General features: G+C 39.0%; 1 protein-coding gene across 1 annotated transcript; it reads right to left on the bottom strand.

Moving 5' to 3' along the window:
• Positions 1–892: 892 nt before the first annotated feature.
• On the bottom strand, positions 893–17,097 carry SLC38A2 (solute carrier family 38 member 2). Its single transcript, XM_005499916.3, has 16 exons — positions 16,768–17,097; positions 15,932–16,117; positions 15,528–15,609; positions 15,298–15,413; positions 12,325–12,398; positions 12,135–12,227; positions 11,861–11,942; positions 8,742–8,824; positions 7,853–7,911; positions 7,576–7,725; positions 6,737–6,816; positions 6,535–6,635; positions 6,051–6,175; positions 5,217–5,361; positions 5,001–5,098; positions 893–4,255 (listed from the first exon to the last, which is right to left on the bottom strand). The coding sequence occupies exons 2-16, from the start codon at positions 16,045–16,047 to the stop codon at positions 4,157–4,159; spliced, it is 1,503 nt and encodes a 500-aa protein (XP_005499973.1). The 5' UTR covers positions 16,048–16,117; positions 16,768–17,097; the 3' UTR covers positions 893–4,156.
• Between the last annotated feature and the right edge of the window lie 271 nt (positions 17,098–17,368).

The following is a 17,368-nucleotide window of genomic DNA, read 5'->3' as shown; positions in this document are numbered from 1 at the left end:
ATTAAGACCTTCTTACAGGCCTGCAATATTGTGAAAATGAGTATTTGTTTCACAAAGATGACATTAAAATAACTAGAGAGAAATGAGGACATTTGTCCTTCATTGGGATGGGCTTTGGACTTTGAGCAAATACAGGAACACTGTGAACATACAAACTGTGATTAAAAAAACAAACCAAAACAAAACACAAAAATTGAACAAGCAACCTAGTAGCCACTCAGTGGGGGTTCCAGTGAAAAATACTATGGGGTCATGTAATTAAAGTAACCTTAACCAAGGCATTTCCTAATTTGAGGGTACTTAACTGTAACTTTTTAATTTCTTTCATACGGTGTTTTGTTTAGACATAACACACCAAGTTACACCTCCAGTCTCTCACACCCAATTCTTAATATTTGGGAAAGACAAAGATTCATATGAATTGATAGAAATTTCTAGAGAACAAAGATTCGATAGGATGTACTTGGTTTGCATCCAATTGCTAAAATACAAGTAAAACAGAAGCAGCAGCTTTCAAAATTTTTACACGAGCAGTTATCCTTCTGGAGATTCAGTTGGCACAGGATTTAGGCAAGATTCATTTATTACATTTATACAAAATCTAACACATTGAGTCTTGCCTCCAGATACACCTGTACTGCAAAAAATGACATAATACAGGTTCTTTGAAGAATTTAATTTCTCATTTTCTTTAGTGTCCAGATGTGTTCTGTTTACTCTCGCGGTGGCATAAATTGTGGACCGAGTTGTATGCTATTGTTCCTTTTTCCCCCTTCCTGAAAAGTGCTCATAAATAAGTGTAACATGGCTGAAATAGACTTCTAGTATCATCTTTAAAGAAAATCTTTCAATGCTTGCGCCCCCCCCAAAAAAAAACCCACCACACCATTGCTTAGGTTTATCTATTTATTTCAGTTAAAACAAACATACAAGGTTTCATTGAAACTGTGTTGCACTTCCTGCCAACAACTGTAGTTAGTGTTGGCCTCTAACAATACAGTGGGTATTTACATATGTACAGGGTTGTACCGTAGGATGCCTGAATTTGGTGGCCTAACAAATACATTCGATGGTAAAAATTGTTAAGTTGCTGAAGTCAGGAAATCGTAGCATCCATGGTAAATTTTAGAGCAAAAGTATACAGGAACCTGAACAATGCTTTTTATGGACCCAAGTGACTCCCATTTTTATTGCAACATATACATTTGTAATAAATACAATCTTAGTGTTTTCTTAAACACCTTAGGCGTAACACATTTCTTCCATTTCTGTATTATATTTTGTTGTAGAAGAATCTTTCTTTTGACAGTTGTTATACAGATGTACATGAACAACTCCTTGAAATGATGTAACAATCAGTAATGAGAGGACTATATACATATATCTCAGATTCCAAACCTACATTATATACATTATACTTACAGTATATACACACATACAATTTATGTACATAGACTATCATAAATATTGAAAAATAGGTTTAGTTTCAATGGATTAATGTTTTATAAATAACATGTTACATTTATGACTGAAATATCATGGAAGACAGTGATGTCTAACCGAGGTGACAAAACAGTGGTTTAATACTGAAGCTGCTCTTTTAGGGTTTGCAATGTAGGTAACTGTAAGCAAACAGGTTTGGGAAAAAGGTAATTAAATAAATCATATGTTGGAAACCAACCCAGCCAAGTGGAACTCAACTGTTGCAGGTGGAGAGCCAGTCATCAAATAATATAACACATAATGTCAAATCTGGAAATTGCTACATTCAGAGAATTAAGTGACATGTATGATATGAGGTGTCATCACAAAAATCTGCCTCCTCTCCGGCTGCTGAGGAGGATTCTGTAGTAACTTCTCGTTTACATCTCCTTCCTCTTCTATGGCTACTGAGAGAAAGCAGGCTATTTCTCACTTTCTTTTTAAATGCTGCTGAGGGAAGCGCTTCATCCCTTATGTGCTACAAATTGCTCAAAAGGTAGACAACATTTTAATCCTCTTCTACATTTCTGTGTCTGCGGAGGAAGAAGAAAAGCTGCCAAGTACTGAGGAGACACTTGCTCAGCACTTCTGTGGAGATCAGGTAACATGGGATAGTTGGCCATGGATGTACAGTACCTGAGGCAGAGAAGTACCTAAGGAGCGTTTGCCAGTGCTGACTCCAGGATGATTAATTGCCAGTTGAGTATAACCCCACTAATAATACAAACAACACAAGAGGAACCCAACTTCTCATTACAGCTTTACACTACAGACTTAGTGACCAGTACTTACAGTCATGCAGAAGTATCATCAATACAAAACACCTGCAATTTTTTCATAGATTTTAAATGGCTGGGCAGAGATTGACATTATCTGTTAAACAGTGACTACATCACTTAGATTTGTTCCTGATTAATTCTGTAAGAGCAGAAAAGTTCCAGGCACTGTTTAGTCAATAGATTACAGGCCCTTACTTGTTCCCTCTGACACAATGACCAAGCGGAACTTTGCAAATCAGATCTTTTAGAACATCGTGTCAGATGAAGACAGCTGACCACATTGCCATGATTATTTCATTGATAATCTCTATCCAGGCTCTTGTACCCAGTATTGTTGTGTTTGAGAACCTCTTATAAGCCAAGTACGCTGTTATACAAGTGTTACTTCTCTTCAACCTGGGATAAGAATGAAAGAGTAAACATGCACTAGAAACAAAACAGCTAATCACAACCATACAGCACCTGTTTCATCAGCTAGCTAGCTAGGGCTCAGAAGAAATTTACCTATTTCTGAAGCAAACAAATATGAGATGACTAACCAGTCTATGAGGTTACCTTTAACACTACTATACAGTATAAATTGGAAGAGGAATCCCAGTTGTGTATGTGAAGAGAGTTTGTACCAAGCAGGAAATACTGGTGCAGTTATTTTGTGGATTTGACTCAGAAACAGAATAGTCAAGTAATTCTAAATCCAATAACAGATGAGTAATTTGAGAAATACTGTACAGTTTTTGAATATTATACAACTAGTAAACTACATTAGGACCTTTTTGTTTTCCTACAGATACATTTCAAGATAGATTGGACAGGAAAAGAACAAAACAAAACAAAAAAACAACAAACATTGCTACAAGTGACAATGGACCTTATTAATTAAGAGAACTCCAGCAGAGAGCTTTGTATTAATGGCATCATATGCTTCAGTGCCATTCAATTTGTATCTACAACAGGAAAAAAAAAAGTCAAAACCCCCCAAACCCTGTTTTACTCAATTGCACTATTGAGTACCTCAAGAATGGAAATGTCAATGCCATCTTCATGATTTCTAGATTAACTATGTTTTTTCTCAAACGTACCCGTTCTAAAGGGTGGGTTTTTGTAAAGCTTGAAAATGTGGGTTTCCAGACCCCCTTTGGGAATGAGGGTAACTGTATTTACTTAAGTAAGCTGAAAAATTATTTTCAGGATTATTTTCACTCTGCTTTGAACTAAGTGAATTTCATGAGGAGTATTTATAATTAGAAAATTTTGATTTGAATTGGTTAATTTTCTGTTTTGGTCATTAGAAATATTTTTTTAAATAAAATTACTTCTAATTATGCCTCTACAGAAAGGCAAACTTGATTTAATTTACGACACTGATTTGATATTTTTACGAGCTCTTCTATGTTATTATTTCATTCTTTTTAGAAAAATGTTTCTTAAAGTCAAAATAGTGCTTTTGAGGTCCATAAGAATTTTTGGTACAAAAAATAAGAGTGTTTCTCTTTCTCTCTCATTGGTTATTTAAACACTTTGCTGTAAATTAAAGAGTCATTTCTCACATCAAATGGTTCCATTAGGCACATTCAAGTAAAATAACAAAATATCCAAGTAACAATGACGAAAGCCAAACATGGCTTGATAAAAGTCTACAGAGAGTTCTGTCCATTCTCTGGAATGGAATAAAGTTGTCACTTCCTTCAGCCAGACACTCACGTGGTTTGATGTTAATATCCACTTCCATCGTGCAGAATAGTTTCTTAAAGACAGAGTTCGGGTATTCTACAATCAGAAGAACCATCAATAAAGAATCTGCATTTTAAAGGAAGCTGAATAGCTCATTTTCATCCTCAGTATCTGAGTGAACACTGGCATTTGAAGTGGAGTATTAAGAGATTAAACCAGGGCAGTTAATGGCCATCGGATGAAACATTTTGGGTCCAGTCTAGAATAATCAGTGTCATACACCCAGTCATCACAAGTAGACCACTTAGAAAGAAGAGCGCAGCCTGAAAAAAGAAAACAAAATATTTCACTTTCTGCTACTATATCCATAAACTCATGCCCATTTATGGCACAAATGCCATTGCTAAAGCAGGACAAAGCAAAAGGTACAAGAGATCACAATAAACAGTAAGGAGTTAGGTATCTTTCTCAGACTTGGGGACCTTTTTCAAATAAAAAAGTACATTTATTTTCAGTATAGCAGACCTCAGCCTCAACTGAGAGTAATTTATGTAGCTGGTGATACCAGCTAGGCTGTGTGCCACTGTGCTGACTTGATTCTGACTCAGTATGTCCAAGATTTGATTCAGAGTCAGTAGGTCTGAGATCAGTTAAGCACACCAAGATTGGTCAGGATGACCCAAACAATTGGTGGAGGTCAGCCTTTATGGGGTAAATTATGTAAATAAATCGTGAAAGAAAATTCAAAGGAGAATGACAAGACTTTTTTCGTATAGTCTTAAGGGTAATCTGTTGAAAACTGGTTCTTACCAGCAACAGAATGACCTACCTATTATTGAGACTGGGGGATGAGAAAAGTCACTGAAGTGAACTGAGCCTTGTGATGTCTATCTCCTCAGTTATGAGTACCTGTGTAACTCCCATGTGTTAACTAAGACAACATTAAACAGCAATTCACTGACTACATTCAGAAGGACTTCAAAATTCTTAAATTGTGAAGAAGGAAACTAAAGTTCTTACTCTGAATTCGTAAACAAATGTAACTATTATGTATTTGCCTATACATACCCCAATCTTTTGCACAGATTTCATTGGTTCTTTCTTCACTAATTTGATATAGAAGGCAGAAGGAAGTATAAAGATCAGCATGGCAGCTGCAGATGCACCTGTGTTTAAAAAAGCATAGAAATAAATATTCATAAACAGGTAACTATAATTTTATTAGATTGGAACTGCGTTTTCTGAGATTTGAAAGACTGCTTGAACTGATGTGCAAATGCTTACCAATGAATCCGAAGATGTCTCGAATAGTAGGGACAAAGATAACAAGGATGTTGGTAAACACCAGAAGAGCAACTGTAATGGAACAGTGACGCCACCATTTAAACTCCTTCCCTGCCCACAGCAGCTGGGTAATGGAAGTGCGGATCTTTTGAAGAGAACAAACAAACAACCAGTTTAGTCTTCATCATGGAAGTCAGTGACCATCACCTCCTTCTGAAAGTATTTTAACATAATTTTCCTGAACCCTTCAGATTTTCATAGAAGTTGAAAGCCATGAAATACTTAAAAAAAATATTTACTTCCTGTACTTCAGATGCAGCTCTGTGTTTCTTGTTTATTTCTCTTTTCAGTGATTTAGATTTTCAAAGCACAGGCAGTAAAGAGGAAAACACAAGGAAAGACATCTGTCTCTAACAAAAAAAAATCCTAGGTATTTTTGTAACATCTAAGGAGGTTGCTCAACAATTTACACCTAAACAGCCAGAAGCTGTATTCACAATATACTTATAAAAACACGCTGACTTTTGTAAGCTGATAATACAAAAGTACAACTGCTTTTATAAAGTGGCAATCTATTCCACCTTCCCAATTAAACCATACAAGGCAAACAATATAACCGAACATATTTGCATCTACTGCTTTGAAATGTTGCCTAATTAATTTATTTGAATTAACTGCATAGAGAGGTATCATCAAGCTTACTAGAATGAATTTCCTTTTCCAGTTAAGAGAAAAATTCTATAAATGGGAGTTGCCAAATCAGTACATGACTGCAGCAGGACAAGTGATAAAAATGAAAAATGGTAGTAAGATTGAAAAAAAAGAATTACTTACTGGGAAAATAACTACAGGTACAGTAAGGGTTACAGCCATAAGTACAGCGAGACGCACAATAAGAAGTAGAACATCAGGACCCAGATATGCAGAGTATGTATGAAGTAGTTCTGGTTCAACTTTTCCTATATAGAAAACAGTATTTTAATTAGATGCAGTCAACATACTTTTCAAACAACTACTTCTGCTCTAACTCCTAAGCAAATTTTACCATTACAGCAAGATGAATTGAAAGCCTCAACAGTTCCTGTAAGCATGTCTCAATTTAACACAAGGACAACCTGTTTTACTCAAATTTTAATCCTGTGCCTTGGGCCTAATTCTACTACTGATCTGCTTCTGGGTGTGCACATATAAAAATACTTTAAAAAAAAACCCAACTGTGTATATTTAGAACCCATAGTAAATGTTTGCTTGCTCCAACATAAAAATACTGTGGTTTTATTTAGGTCATTTAAAAGAAAGCAAAGAAGGCAATATTCACCATAAAATGTCAGGTATCCAAAGAGAGCAGCCAATAAATACATGAGGAACATGGCAAAAAAAGATACATAGGACACATTCATCATTCTTTTACGGCTTCGGCTAAAGGAAGAGAAAAGGAAACATTGTTAGCAATGAGATCATACTGTTTTATACTATTTCTGTTTGTCTAGTGAAATTACAGACACATATCTAACATTTACCTTTTCAGTTCTTCATAGATAGGAAGAATCGCAGGATGGCAGACAAAAGAAAATGTCAAGATTGGGACAGCATACACAGTCTAAAAAACAAAAGTAGCTTTCTTAAGTATCTCAAAAGACACTAGAAATTTAGATTTAGAAAATTAAATCAGTAGGTTTTTTTTCAGTTTTGACTTGGGCATCAGTTTACTTTTTGACAAAGACTAGTTATATACTTTACAATGGAAACTTTGGCAAAAATTAAAACAGGTTAGCGCTTTCTAAAACACAGACTCTGAGGTACCAAGTACTCTCAAATCTCTGAAGTCCATGCTGAGCTGAATGTATTTGCATCCAGAATTAAGTTCTACCTCTCATAGGCTTAAGCCATTATAGCCTGATCTTGGTATTGGCTGTTGCACACACCTCCTCACCATGTGTGGAGATTTACCACTCTAATTGGGAGCATTCATTAAGAGTCAAGACTTCATGACTGGGAACTTCAAGTCTATTCCAAACTCTGGCATACATTTCCCCTTTGCACACTTACTATTTACTACTTCTTCTGCAATTTACTTTTTAAAAAGACTTCATTAGCGCTATGCTGAAGAACGAGAGATGTGTGTATTGCCACTCATCTCAGGAAGGCACATCAAGCTCCTTTAATGTCTGTGTATTTGGAATGTGGAAACACTCAGTCCACATGAGGTAAACAGTGTCTAACTCTACTGGAACAGAAAGTATTAGCACGTCCCAAGTTTACAACTGGCCAATTACTTGAAGGAAAAGATGACCTATTTATCTGCTATATATTAAGTCTCAGTTATTGTCAACACAGAGTTTGATTTTTAGTCAGTTACCTGTGAATTGAAGATGAAGTATTTTGGCTTGCACACATCATCACCTGTTATGTTTTCATCTACCAAAGGTGCCACTGTAACATTTAGTAGTGTCACGTTCACGATGTCACTGTCCATAGGACAAGGAATCTGAAACATCTTCCAAATTACCTAGAAATAAAGCCATGTATTTATTGTTACTTTGACTAATGCAATATCTCAAACTTCTCTGAAACTGTTTAATTTCACTTTGAAATGCAGTTTTAACAGCATGGGAAGTCTACAAGAATATACTTACAACAATAAGAAAGAAGACCATGCAAAGTAATGAAAAGCCGCTGGTATAGCCCAAATATCCTGTGTTCAAGAAAGAGAGAAAAAAAAAAATCTAAGGTACAATAAACAGAAACATAATTCAAGGCTTAGCATTATGGCAAAACACAGCGATCTCTTCAACGGCCGTTTTCTTAGTGTTACACAGAACAAGACTGACTTTCTGCAACGTTCACTCAGCTATGAACGTTCTCAAAGACATATTAGGGTCTGTACATACAGTGAACCTGTAATATTACACTTTATAATTTACAAAAGAGCCCCCCTACAACAAAATCTCCACACCATGTGACTTCTTATATACTAAGAATGACTAGTTCAAATGGAATGCATTGTAAGATAACTTAGCTTTTTCCTTTCTGTTTTTATTGAATAATTTGTAGAAAACAGCAAGTTTTCTACTTTAAAATAATTCAAGATTCTCAGTAAAGTTCCACTACAGGATTCTCTGAACAGTGTGTTAACTGAATTATTCATGTATTATCACTGGAATAAAGCCATTTCAGATAAACTATCTGCTTTCAATATTCTGCTACTGCTTAGTATCTAAAATGAAAGAAGTGACTTCTGCTTACATTAGTAATACAATTTAAGTTCCCAGGGCTTGCGTCCCTGTTCTTTTAGACTGTTCAAAGATAGCTAAAAACACTATTAGCTAATAACTAATAACAATATTTTGCTATTACTGACCGAACTGCGATAAGAACACAAACAGAAAGTCACTGCTGAGCCTTGTTCTAAAGCTATCCTATCTATTGTCCCTTCATTTTCCACAAATGCATCTGTAACTCAAGATACCATTTCCCCACAGTATTTCCAATGCATTTTTATTTTGATTCAACTCGACTGCTTACCTAAATTTTTCAGTAAGGACAGGGGAAGAATAAGGATGACAGACACCAGCAGCACTAAGTAGTCACCATTAAGATACCATTCTCTGTAGGAAAAAAGGTAATATTAGTATCTAATCAAAGTATTTAAAAATTAAGACATTTGCAGCTTAGTATTCACTCTTATCTTCTACAACACACAGCTTTTTAAAAAAAATGCAAATCCTAATGTCACAAAGGGTCAGCATTCAACTTACTATGTGGACCTAAAGCTCTACAATATCTTATCTCACCCCAAACCTGCATTGTGCCTTTCCTTTAGTGTCCTTTTCTAAAATTAATATGCATCTGAAAGTCAGAAGACAGGAAAGTAAATGACTGGTCAGAAAAAAAGTCAACTGGGATCAATGATGAAAAATAGTAATTTGCTTAAGTGTTGGTTCCCAACTCTGCAGATGTATTAGCACACTGCAGGGCCCCAGCAGGGTGGTGATTCACTTTTAACGGAAATAAAATTCTATTAGGTACTCTGCAGGAGTTGAAGAAAAACAGGTGAGGGCTGGAGCTGATGCAGTAGCTCAAGCCCACAAGCACTGGGAGTCTCTTGGAGGCACATTTAGTCCCTTCAGTAGGGAAACTATGGTAAGAACCTCAGAAGATTTTTTTCTTTCAGATAATTTTTGCCATTTATTCCGTAAGAAGCACCAGCTACTTTTTGACAAAACATTTTGGAGTGTTAGATTCACACCTTCCTTTTAAACACAGGAAAACAAAGTTAGATCTGTGTAAATATAATGCAATTTCATGGAACTAGGAGAAAAACATCTTGAGTATTGAATTGTGGCAGGGTAACTGCCTTCTTCATCTGTCCTACAGGAATATCCCATCTGCTTTATGCAACTCAAGTAACACCGAGCATTTATTCCTCAATATTAATACTTTATATCTTGTTATGATATCAGCTAGCAGGATTTATTTTAAAATGAACTGTCTACTACTTAGGTAAACAAAAAAAAATAATGACCTAATTGGAAATGTGTGCATTCAAACTCAATTGCTGAATTGTAAATCCACATACGGTAATGCAAATACGGAGTAACTTTAACAGACTTGCTCCAGATATATGTAGTAAATGCAGAAAAAATTTGGTCATCCTTCCAGTTTTATCTGGGATAACTAAACATAACAAATGTATTATAGAAACTTTAGATGAGTATGACAATAATGTCATGTACCTTTGGCTCCCTTTTTAAAAAAATTTAGTTGTCTTGTGGTAAATTTAGAAGAAATCACAGCACAGAGATTCCTTGAATTTGTTACAGTCATAAGAATATGCACTGTTACTGTGCATGGACCATATAAAGGCCATCCTGACTTTCAGATCAAGGACTTAGAAGTTTTTCTGTGCTGAAGAATAGAGAATGGGATTGCACAGCTTCAAAATAGAGCTGAGAATAACTGCAAAACAAATTTTAATAATAGAGCTACTATTTACAATATTGTCTCAGAATTCCAGAATATTTTCTTCTACAGTAAGCATTATTTTGGGACATGTAAACAGATAAGTGCTTACATTTTAGGCACCAGGCTGCCAGAGTGGAATCCATGCCAATGGTAGCCACCCAGACTCCCCTAAGCAACGCATGGAGAGCGTCAGTTAAATGGGATCCACAATTGCCAGAGCACTGAGAAAAGATTTAATTTAAATCAGTGTACAGCTACCTAGTACCAACCAACAAGAAAACACTGAAGATACAAATCTCATTTCTGAATTTTTGTCTGTCGGATTTGCAGAGCAGCAGCTGTATCCAGTGAGATTCACAGCCTTAAATTTTCCCACCTGAACTGCAACCAATTTTGAATTATTTTCTGAAGATGGGACAATTAAAAATACTTGCCTCCAAGCCCCCTTGTAATTATTGGATACTCCAGAGACTTTCTTAGGAAGTTGAAAATAAGGACTTGAATTCAGCCAAAGGAGGGAAATTAACTTTCTCAGCAAAGAATTTGTAAACAGTACAGTACTAAGTAAATGGAGTAGGTGCATTCTTTAAGTACATTAAAAAAAAAAAAAAAGATGGCTAGCACTGTTGTCATGACAATGTCTTATCAGCAAGCTGTATGAACACCACCAAATGGCTTGAACCCCTTAGGGAACACAGGCAAAAAAATGCCTACCTTCTGAACTCAGGCTTAGGTTCAAGTTGGAGTCTTGAGCTGCTCAGCCCTCTCAAGACTGGGACACTTCAGGACAAGGCACAGAAGTACAACTCTGAAGAGTGAGATTTATAGCACTTAACTCTATCCCTTTGAAGTCAGGCATCTTGTTTTAGATAGTTGTTTTTACACACCCTCTCAACATGGAGTAATACGTTAAAATGTTTTTCAGAGATGCCCACAACAGGTGTCTAAGCCACGTGCACTGAGCTGACCACTACAGATGATCCAGATGATCACCCTTCTCCACTGATTATTCAAGGTCCAGAGTAATGATGAGATTAAAGTCTAACTTTCAGATGGTACAGGTAGATAAAATGAACCCTATCCAAGTCACCCACTTTTAAAACCAAGCAAGAAAGCCACTATGGAGTCAAGGTGTCTCCAAAGCTAAATAGCAATGCATCCTCCTTGGGCATTTAAACTCTGGTTTAGTACAATGTTTAGTCCCCATGTTTTTCTGAGAACTGTTACTTAAGACATTCATTACATAACTGCACATTAATCTTATATTTAATCCCTTACCACAATATTAATACTAGAAAACCAAAATAATCAGTCCAAACCAGCTGGAATGCAGTAAGATAGAAAAAATAAAAAAACAAACCAAAACCAACCATAACCACATTTATCTTTCCTTATTTACAGTATGTACTGACTGGTACATACACTAACACTTACCTGATGTTCTTTACAGAACAGCTTTATGTAAGATGATGAGATACCTGTATTTTTCTACCCTTTTCCCAGGACAGGCTGGATCTAAATGAAGTGGAGCACTCAGGGGAAGGGCAAACTTACTGTATCTCTGTCTGAGTAAGAAGCTACCCTATGGCATACCGAACGTAGTCTTCATATAAAAATATATACAGTCTCCGTATTTGTTTCTCCTAATAGTTTCTCTGATGAGGAGTTCTAACACCTACCCTGTGGTCTCTTCGATGTTCATAAATGTCTTGATGACCAATGGTAACTCATATTTCACTATGAAGAGGTAGCTTGACATAGCTGTAGGTGAATAACATCATAGATCATTACAAATATAGAATATGCCACAAGATGCAAGAATCACATAACATGTTTCATAACTTCACTTGAACACAAGCAGTTTATGAACACATGTTGTGTGAAAAAAAAGTCTCCAAGAATAAGTAGGGAACAATTACTACTGACAGTACAGACATTTTAACATCTCCTCACCTCCAATGTTCTGCATTGTAATTGATCCAGAAGCAGCAAGTTTTCCAGCCATACCAAATGCCTTCATTCCTAATTGTTCATACAATAAAGATCCTAAAATAAAACAAAAGAATCCAATGGAAGGGTGCGTTTCACAAAGATACTACATGAAAGAAATACCATATGTTTGTAAAACTGCAATTTGCTTTACCTCCTTCATTGGCAGTCTTCAAAAGGAGATGCACTGAATACAAAGATAATATTGAGACAACCAGTAGGAGTATCCTGTGGGGGAGGGAAAGCGTGCAAATGTTTAATAGCCATAAATGACTTACTGTAACCTTACTAAATAAAAGCAGATCAAACATAAACATTAATCATGTACGGACAAGTGTAAGGCCATTATAATTGGCTACATTTGATAGAAATAATATAACAAAGTAACAGCCGGAACGGTTTTGTATCAATGCAAGAAACCACATTTTTTTCCTGTCTGCCTATCCTTGTTCAACACTGTGTCATGCATCTACTGAACTTCGAGTAGTGCCTAACTCTAGCTAAAGTGAAGATTATCTCTTGGTCTTAAACAAATCAGCTTTTCAGCTTAAACCTGTGTAATGTCTTTTTTTTAAAACATGAAGTTGAAACTGCAAAAGCCTTAAAGAATTAACTGAAAATTCAGATGTATTGAGAGCCATCTCTTCACACAGAAATACAAATTTATTGTCATTAAAAAAAAAAAAACTTTCTTTGCTCAAACGTTGCTCTTCATTTGTGCTCACACAGGAATTGCTAGTGGCTTGTTTGTTTTCCCCACAGCTTTTATGCACACTATGTATTATTTCCAGAAGCGTATTTGCAATATCTAAAATTCAGATTATCGTATCTCTCCCATAACAAATGCACTTCGTGGCGTGGCACACTAGAGGGACTTCTCAACTCCCAAAGACCACAGTGGAAAATTACAACACAATAAAAAAAACCCTTGGTCTTTCTCACATCAGTACCAGCATTCTGCTTTATAGGAAACCTAAAAATCAGCCCATTTGCTCAAAAATGGCAAGTCCCATTTAGATTTCCCAGACTATACATTTCCTTTTGTGTCATGTTTAGCGTTGGTGAAATCAGTGAACACAGCACAAAGAACTGGAAACAAGAATACCTGAGAAAAGCTTCACAGATCTGTACAAGGAATCCAAGAAACCTGAGTTCCCGTGCCAGTTCAACACCAACACCCACACACAAATAAACCTCTGTATTTGTGACAGGTAGAGATTAACCAGGATTTAATCCAGCCATGAACTAGAAATAGCACGCGAGATGTGCAAGGGTTACATTTCATTAAAACAGCACAGATCCCGGGCCCATCACTCCTAACCTCAAACGGCTGCCTACAGTGTTGACAAGATCAGTCAGCAAACTCATCTCAAAGCTCACTCAGTTTCTGGCTTCCAGACTGTATCATTCATTTATGTAGTGCTGACACAAGTGACAAGTCACAGCACTGACACAAGTGACTCTACACAGTCTTTGAAGAATTTACTGCCTTAATCAAGTGCATCTGGATCTGAATCTGTAACCCAGCTATTAAAGGATATCTGTAATGCCCTCAGTGTCATCATAACTCCTCAGTATCATCAGTGATTAACTGCTTTCCTGCCTTGGAACTATACAAACTACAATATGTTTTGAAAGGTAACAAACCAGTTCATCTTTGAATCAGTACTAATGCAAATAGATTTGAATGCGGAATCTGGAAATGAAAGGTAACTAAACAACCTCAGCACCCAACTGTTAAATAGACAGTTTTGAACACTTCTTCAGAAAAAATCTGTTTAAATACCTAACCTTATTTTTTTTCCTTTCCTCAGAGATGTTCTAATGCACATTATGCTGATTATCTTATACATGTTGCAGAAAACCAATGTGTTGAGAGATGAAATATATCTCTCTTCTGAAACATGCTGCTAAGTTGTTAATTCAGTTTATTATCTTCTACGTTAGTGAAAGTCTTAGCAAAAAAAATCCCAAATTACCATATATTTAAAATCAAATCTTTTACATCTAAACTACATGTTTGCAGTTTCCTCAAGAAACCTGAGTACCACGCAAGTATACTGTGAATATCTGGAAGTAAATCTGACCTACAGCTTCCTGGGAATCTGGCACCAGAGTAAGGTAAATTTCCAACTAAATGTTACCCATCCTTGAACACAGCACATTTATTTCCATAATAAAAATACAAGGTTATTTTAAACATATCCATGGATTCCCATTTGCATTCAGTCACTGATATTACATGTTGTGTGAGCTGAACTGCCTCAAATATATGAAAAATGTATCTTCCCCAAGACATATAGAAGTAGCGTATGCAATTGTCTCCTCATGCCATTTTCAGTTACATTACTGCAGTCTTGTCTTATACTTGAAGCTTTTGCCAATATAGACATTCTAATGAAGATATGCTCATTATTCCACATCCCTCCCTTGGCAGCGAGACAGCAATTTTTATACCTGTAGCTGAAACCAGTTTCCTGAATTCAGTAAAAGCACAGCAATAAAAAGTATTTCTTCATTGGTGTATGTACAAGGTACCTCTACAGGCAAAACTATGTCAGTTGAGGAAAAGAAGACCACATTCCTGATGAGCAGGACTGAGCCACAGAAATTTTTTGTAGACATGGCCAGACTTGTAAGAGACAAATAAATAATCCTCTTCCGCCTACACTTTTCTTGTAACTCTCTACAGCCTAACCATGTACTTTTTGTGCAATTACAACTTCCACTAATTGAACAGTTAGTCGTCATTAATTTCAATCAGCGAACTCTGGGAGAAAAAGCTAATACAGATCTCTGTCTAAGTAGTACCTTTCTTTTCTACTTGGGTAGTGGAATTCTAAAGGGAAGTCTATCAGCCTATTTGTGGAGAAACTACAGCTAAGTAAAGGAAAATTCCCTGTAAAATGTTTTGCGGGTTACAGAACTTGCAATTAATCCATTTCATTTTTCCATGTCCTTCTGAATGTATTAAAATCTCTTCATTTAAAACAACCTGTAAATACTAAAATACAATTCCGAACTGATGGCAATGACTGGGTATTCTGTAAAAGTCATTTTTACACAAAGGATTTTTCTTTTTTAATAACACAGTAGAAAGATTTTTGATTTACCAAAAGATACTTACACAAAAAGAGCAATTCCAGTGTTAGCCATGGCAAAAGAAAGACCAAGGATGCCACTACCCACAATAGCATTGCTTAGATTAAATACTGACATTCCAAAGGAAGTGGTACCCGGATGCTGAGAAAAGGGAGACAGGTAATAATTAATGGCAAGTTATTGCTTATTTCAGAATTAACAAACATACATTTGGCAAGAAGGCCCTTTTTAAAAATGTTATTGCTATATACTTACATACTGAGTTTCGTATTTCTTCTTTCCAAGACTGGAGTCAAGCAAGAAATTTTGGTTTTCTGGATCAATATCCGCATAGTGGCTGTAAAAGCATTGCATCATTAGTCACCATTGCATATTCACTTCCCGTTTAGCATTTCCAATCCACTCCAAAGGGAAACGAGAAAACCAACGGAATGACCCGAAAAGAAGACCCCCCCCACCTGCCGATCTGCCCAGTACACAAAGCACTGCGCATGTTCACAGCCGCAGTCATTTATGTTGACATCACGCACGTCAACACGCACCACCTCTAGACCCGAAGGAACATTTTAAACGAGGGCTGGGGTGGATCACAGCCTCTTGATGCCTCCTGTCCCCGGGGTTGGGTGCTGCCCGTTCCCGGGCCGGCTGAGCCCCCTCACCTCTTCATGGCCGGCTTGGTGGGGTAGGGGTAGCTATAGTCGTTGCTGTTGGAGCTGTAGCTGCTGCTGTCCTCGTCGGGGGAGATGTTGAACTTGCCCATCTCGGCGCTGCTCATGGCGGTGGCGATGCCGGGGGTCGGGGTTCGTCGGCCGCTCTTTTGTCCTTGCCGGCGGGACTCGCCGCGCCTGCGGAGGTGGGAGGCGACGTCAGTGCCGCAGCGGGCGCCGCGCGGCCCGTCACGTGGCCAGCGCGCGCCCGCGGCTCGGCGGCCCCCGCCCGCCGCCGAGTGGAAAAGTACCAGGCGCGCGGGGCGGGGGGCGCGCGGGCAGACAAAGGTGAGACCCGCGGCGGGGCGGGGTCGCCGCGCGACCTGCGCTGGGACAGCGCTGCCCGCAACGGCGCCGCGGACCGGCCGAGGCAGCGGCAGCGCCACGCCGCACTCCCCATCCCCCCCCCCCCGATAGCGGAGCCTGATGCAACATCGATGGGCGATTGTCACATTGGCTGCCAGAGCTCCCGTCCCGCAGCCGGTCCCGCATTCACCTCCCTCCCTGCCGGCGATACCGCGTATGCCGGCGTTCTCAATGGAAAAATGCAAATCGGTCACGAGACTGCACCGCGCCGCAGTCGTTTGGGGTTTTTCCACCTTCCTGCGATGCGGCAGCAGCGCGTACGTCCGCGCACCCGCCGTCGCGCCTCCGGGCAGAGCCCGGCAGCGTCTCAGGCAGCGAGCCGGGAGCTGCCGCCGGACAAAGGCGCGAAGGACCAGCCGCGTCCGAAACTCGCCCCGTTCCTCCCGACGGCCGCCTAACAGCCGGCACCCGCCGCGCCGTACCTTCTCCGCGAGAGTTTGAAAGCGAGGTTTCCTCCCGAAGCCTCGGAATAAAGAGATGCTCCTCTCTCTGCTGCTGCTTCTTACAAGGGGGAAAAAAGCCCTTAACTATAAAGCGTCAGCGAAAACAGAACCCTAAATAAATAAAGGTAGAAAAAAAAAACTTTAAAAAGCCAGCGGTGTAAAACAGAAAAAAAATATCGTGTCCGTGGTGCTCCGGCTGAGGCGCCCAGAGCTCAGCAGCGACGTCGATCCCGGTCTGACGGCCCCCTCGGGGAGCCGCTGCTCTTCAGGCAGGAATGTGGGCGCGTCATCGCGAAGGGGCGCGGCGCTCGCCCGCCGCCGCACCGCCCCCTGCCGCCCGCGCTGCCCGCCTGACCCCCGGGCCTGCTGCGGGGGGGGCATCGGCGGGTTGGGGCTCGCCCGACTGAGGGGTGGGAGGCGGCACCGGCGTGTGCCCGGGGGGGGGTTCGGGAGCGGAGCCGCCAGCACATGACAGCGGTCGGTACGCCGAGCAGTTCTGCTGTGTTTACAGTGGGGGCAATTGCATTTCGCAGCGGAGACGGGACGCTGCGGTGCTGGTCAAGAGCGCCATGTCCGAAAG

The sequence above is a fragment of the Columba livia genome, chromosome 1 (assembly GCF_036013475.1).
Source record: "Columba livia isolate bColLiv1 breed racing homer chromosome 1, bColLiv1.pat.W.v2, whole genome shotgun sequence".
Lineage (NCBI taxonomy): Eukaryota > Metazoa > Chordata > Aves > Columbiformes > Columbidae > Columba > Columba livia.
This window is presented reverse-complemented; position numbering and strand designations above follow the sequence as displayed.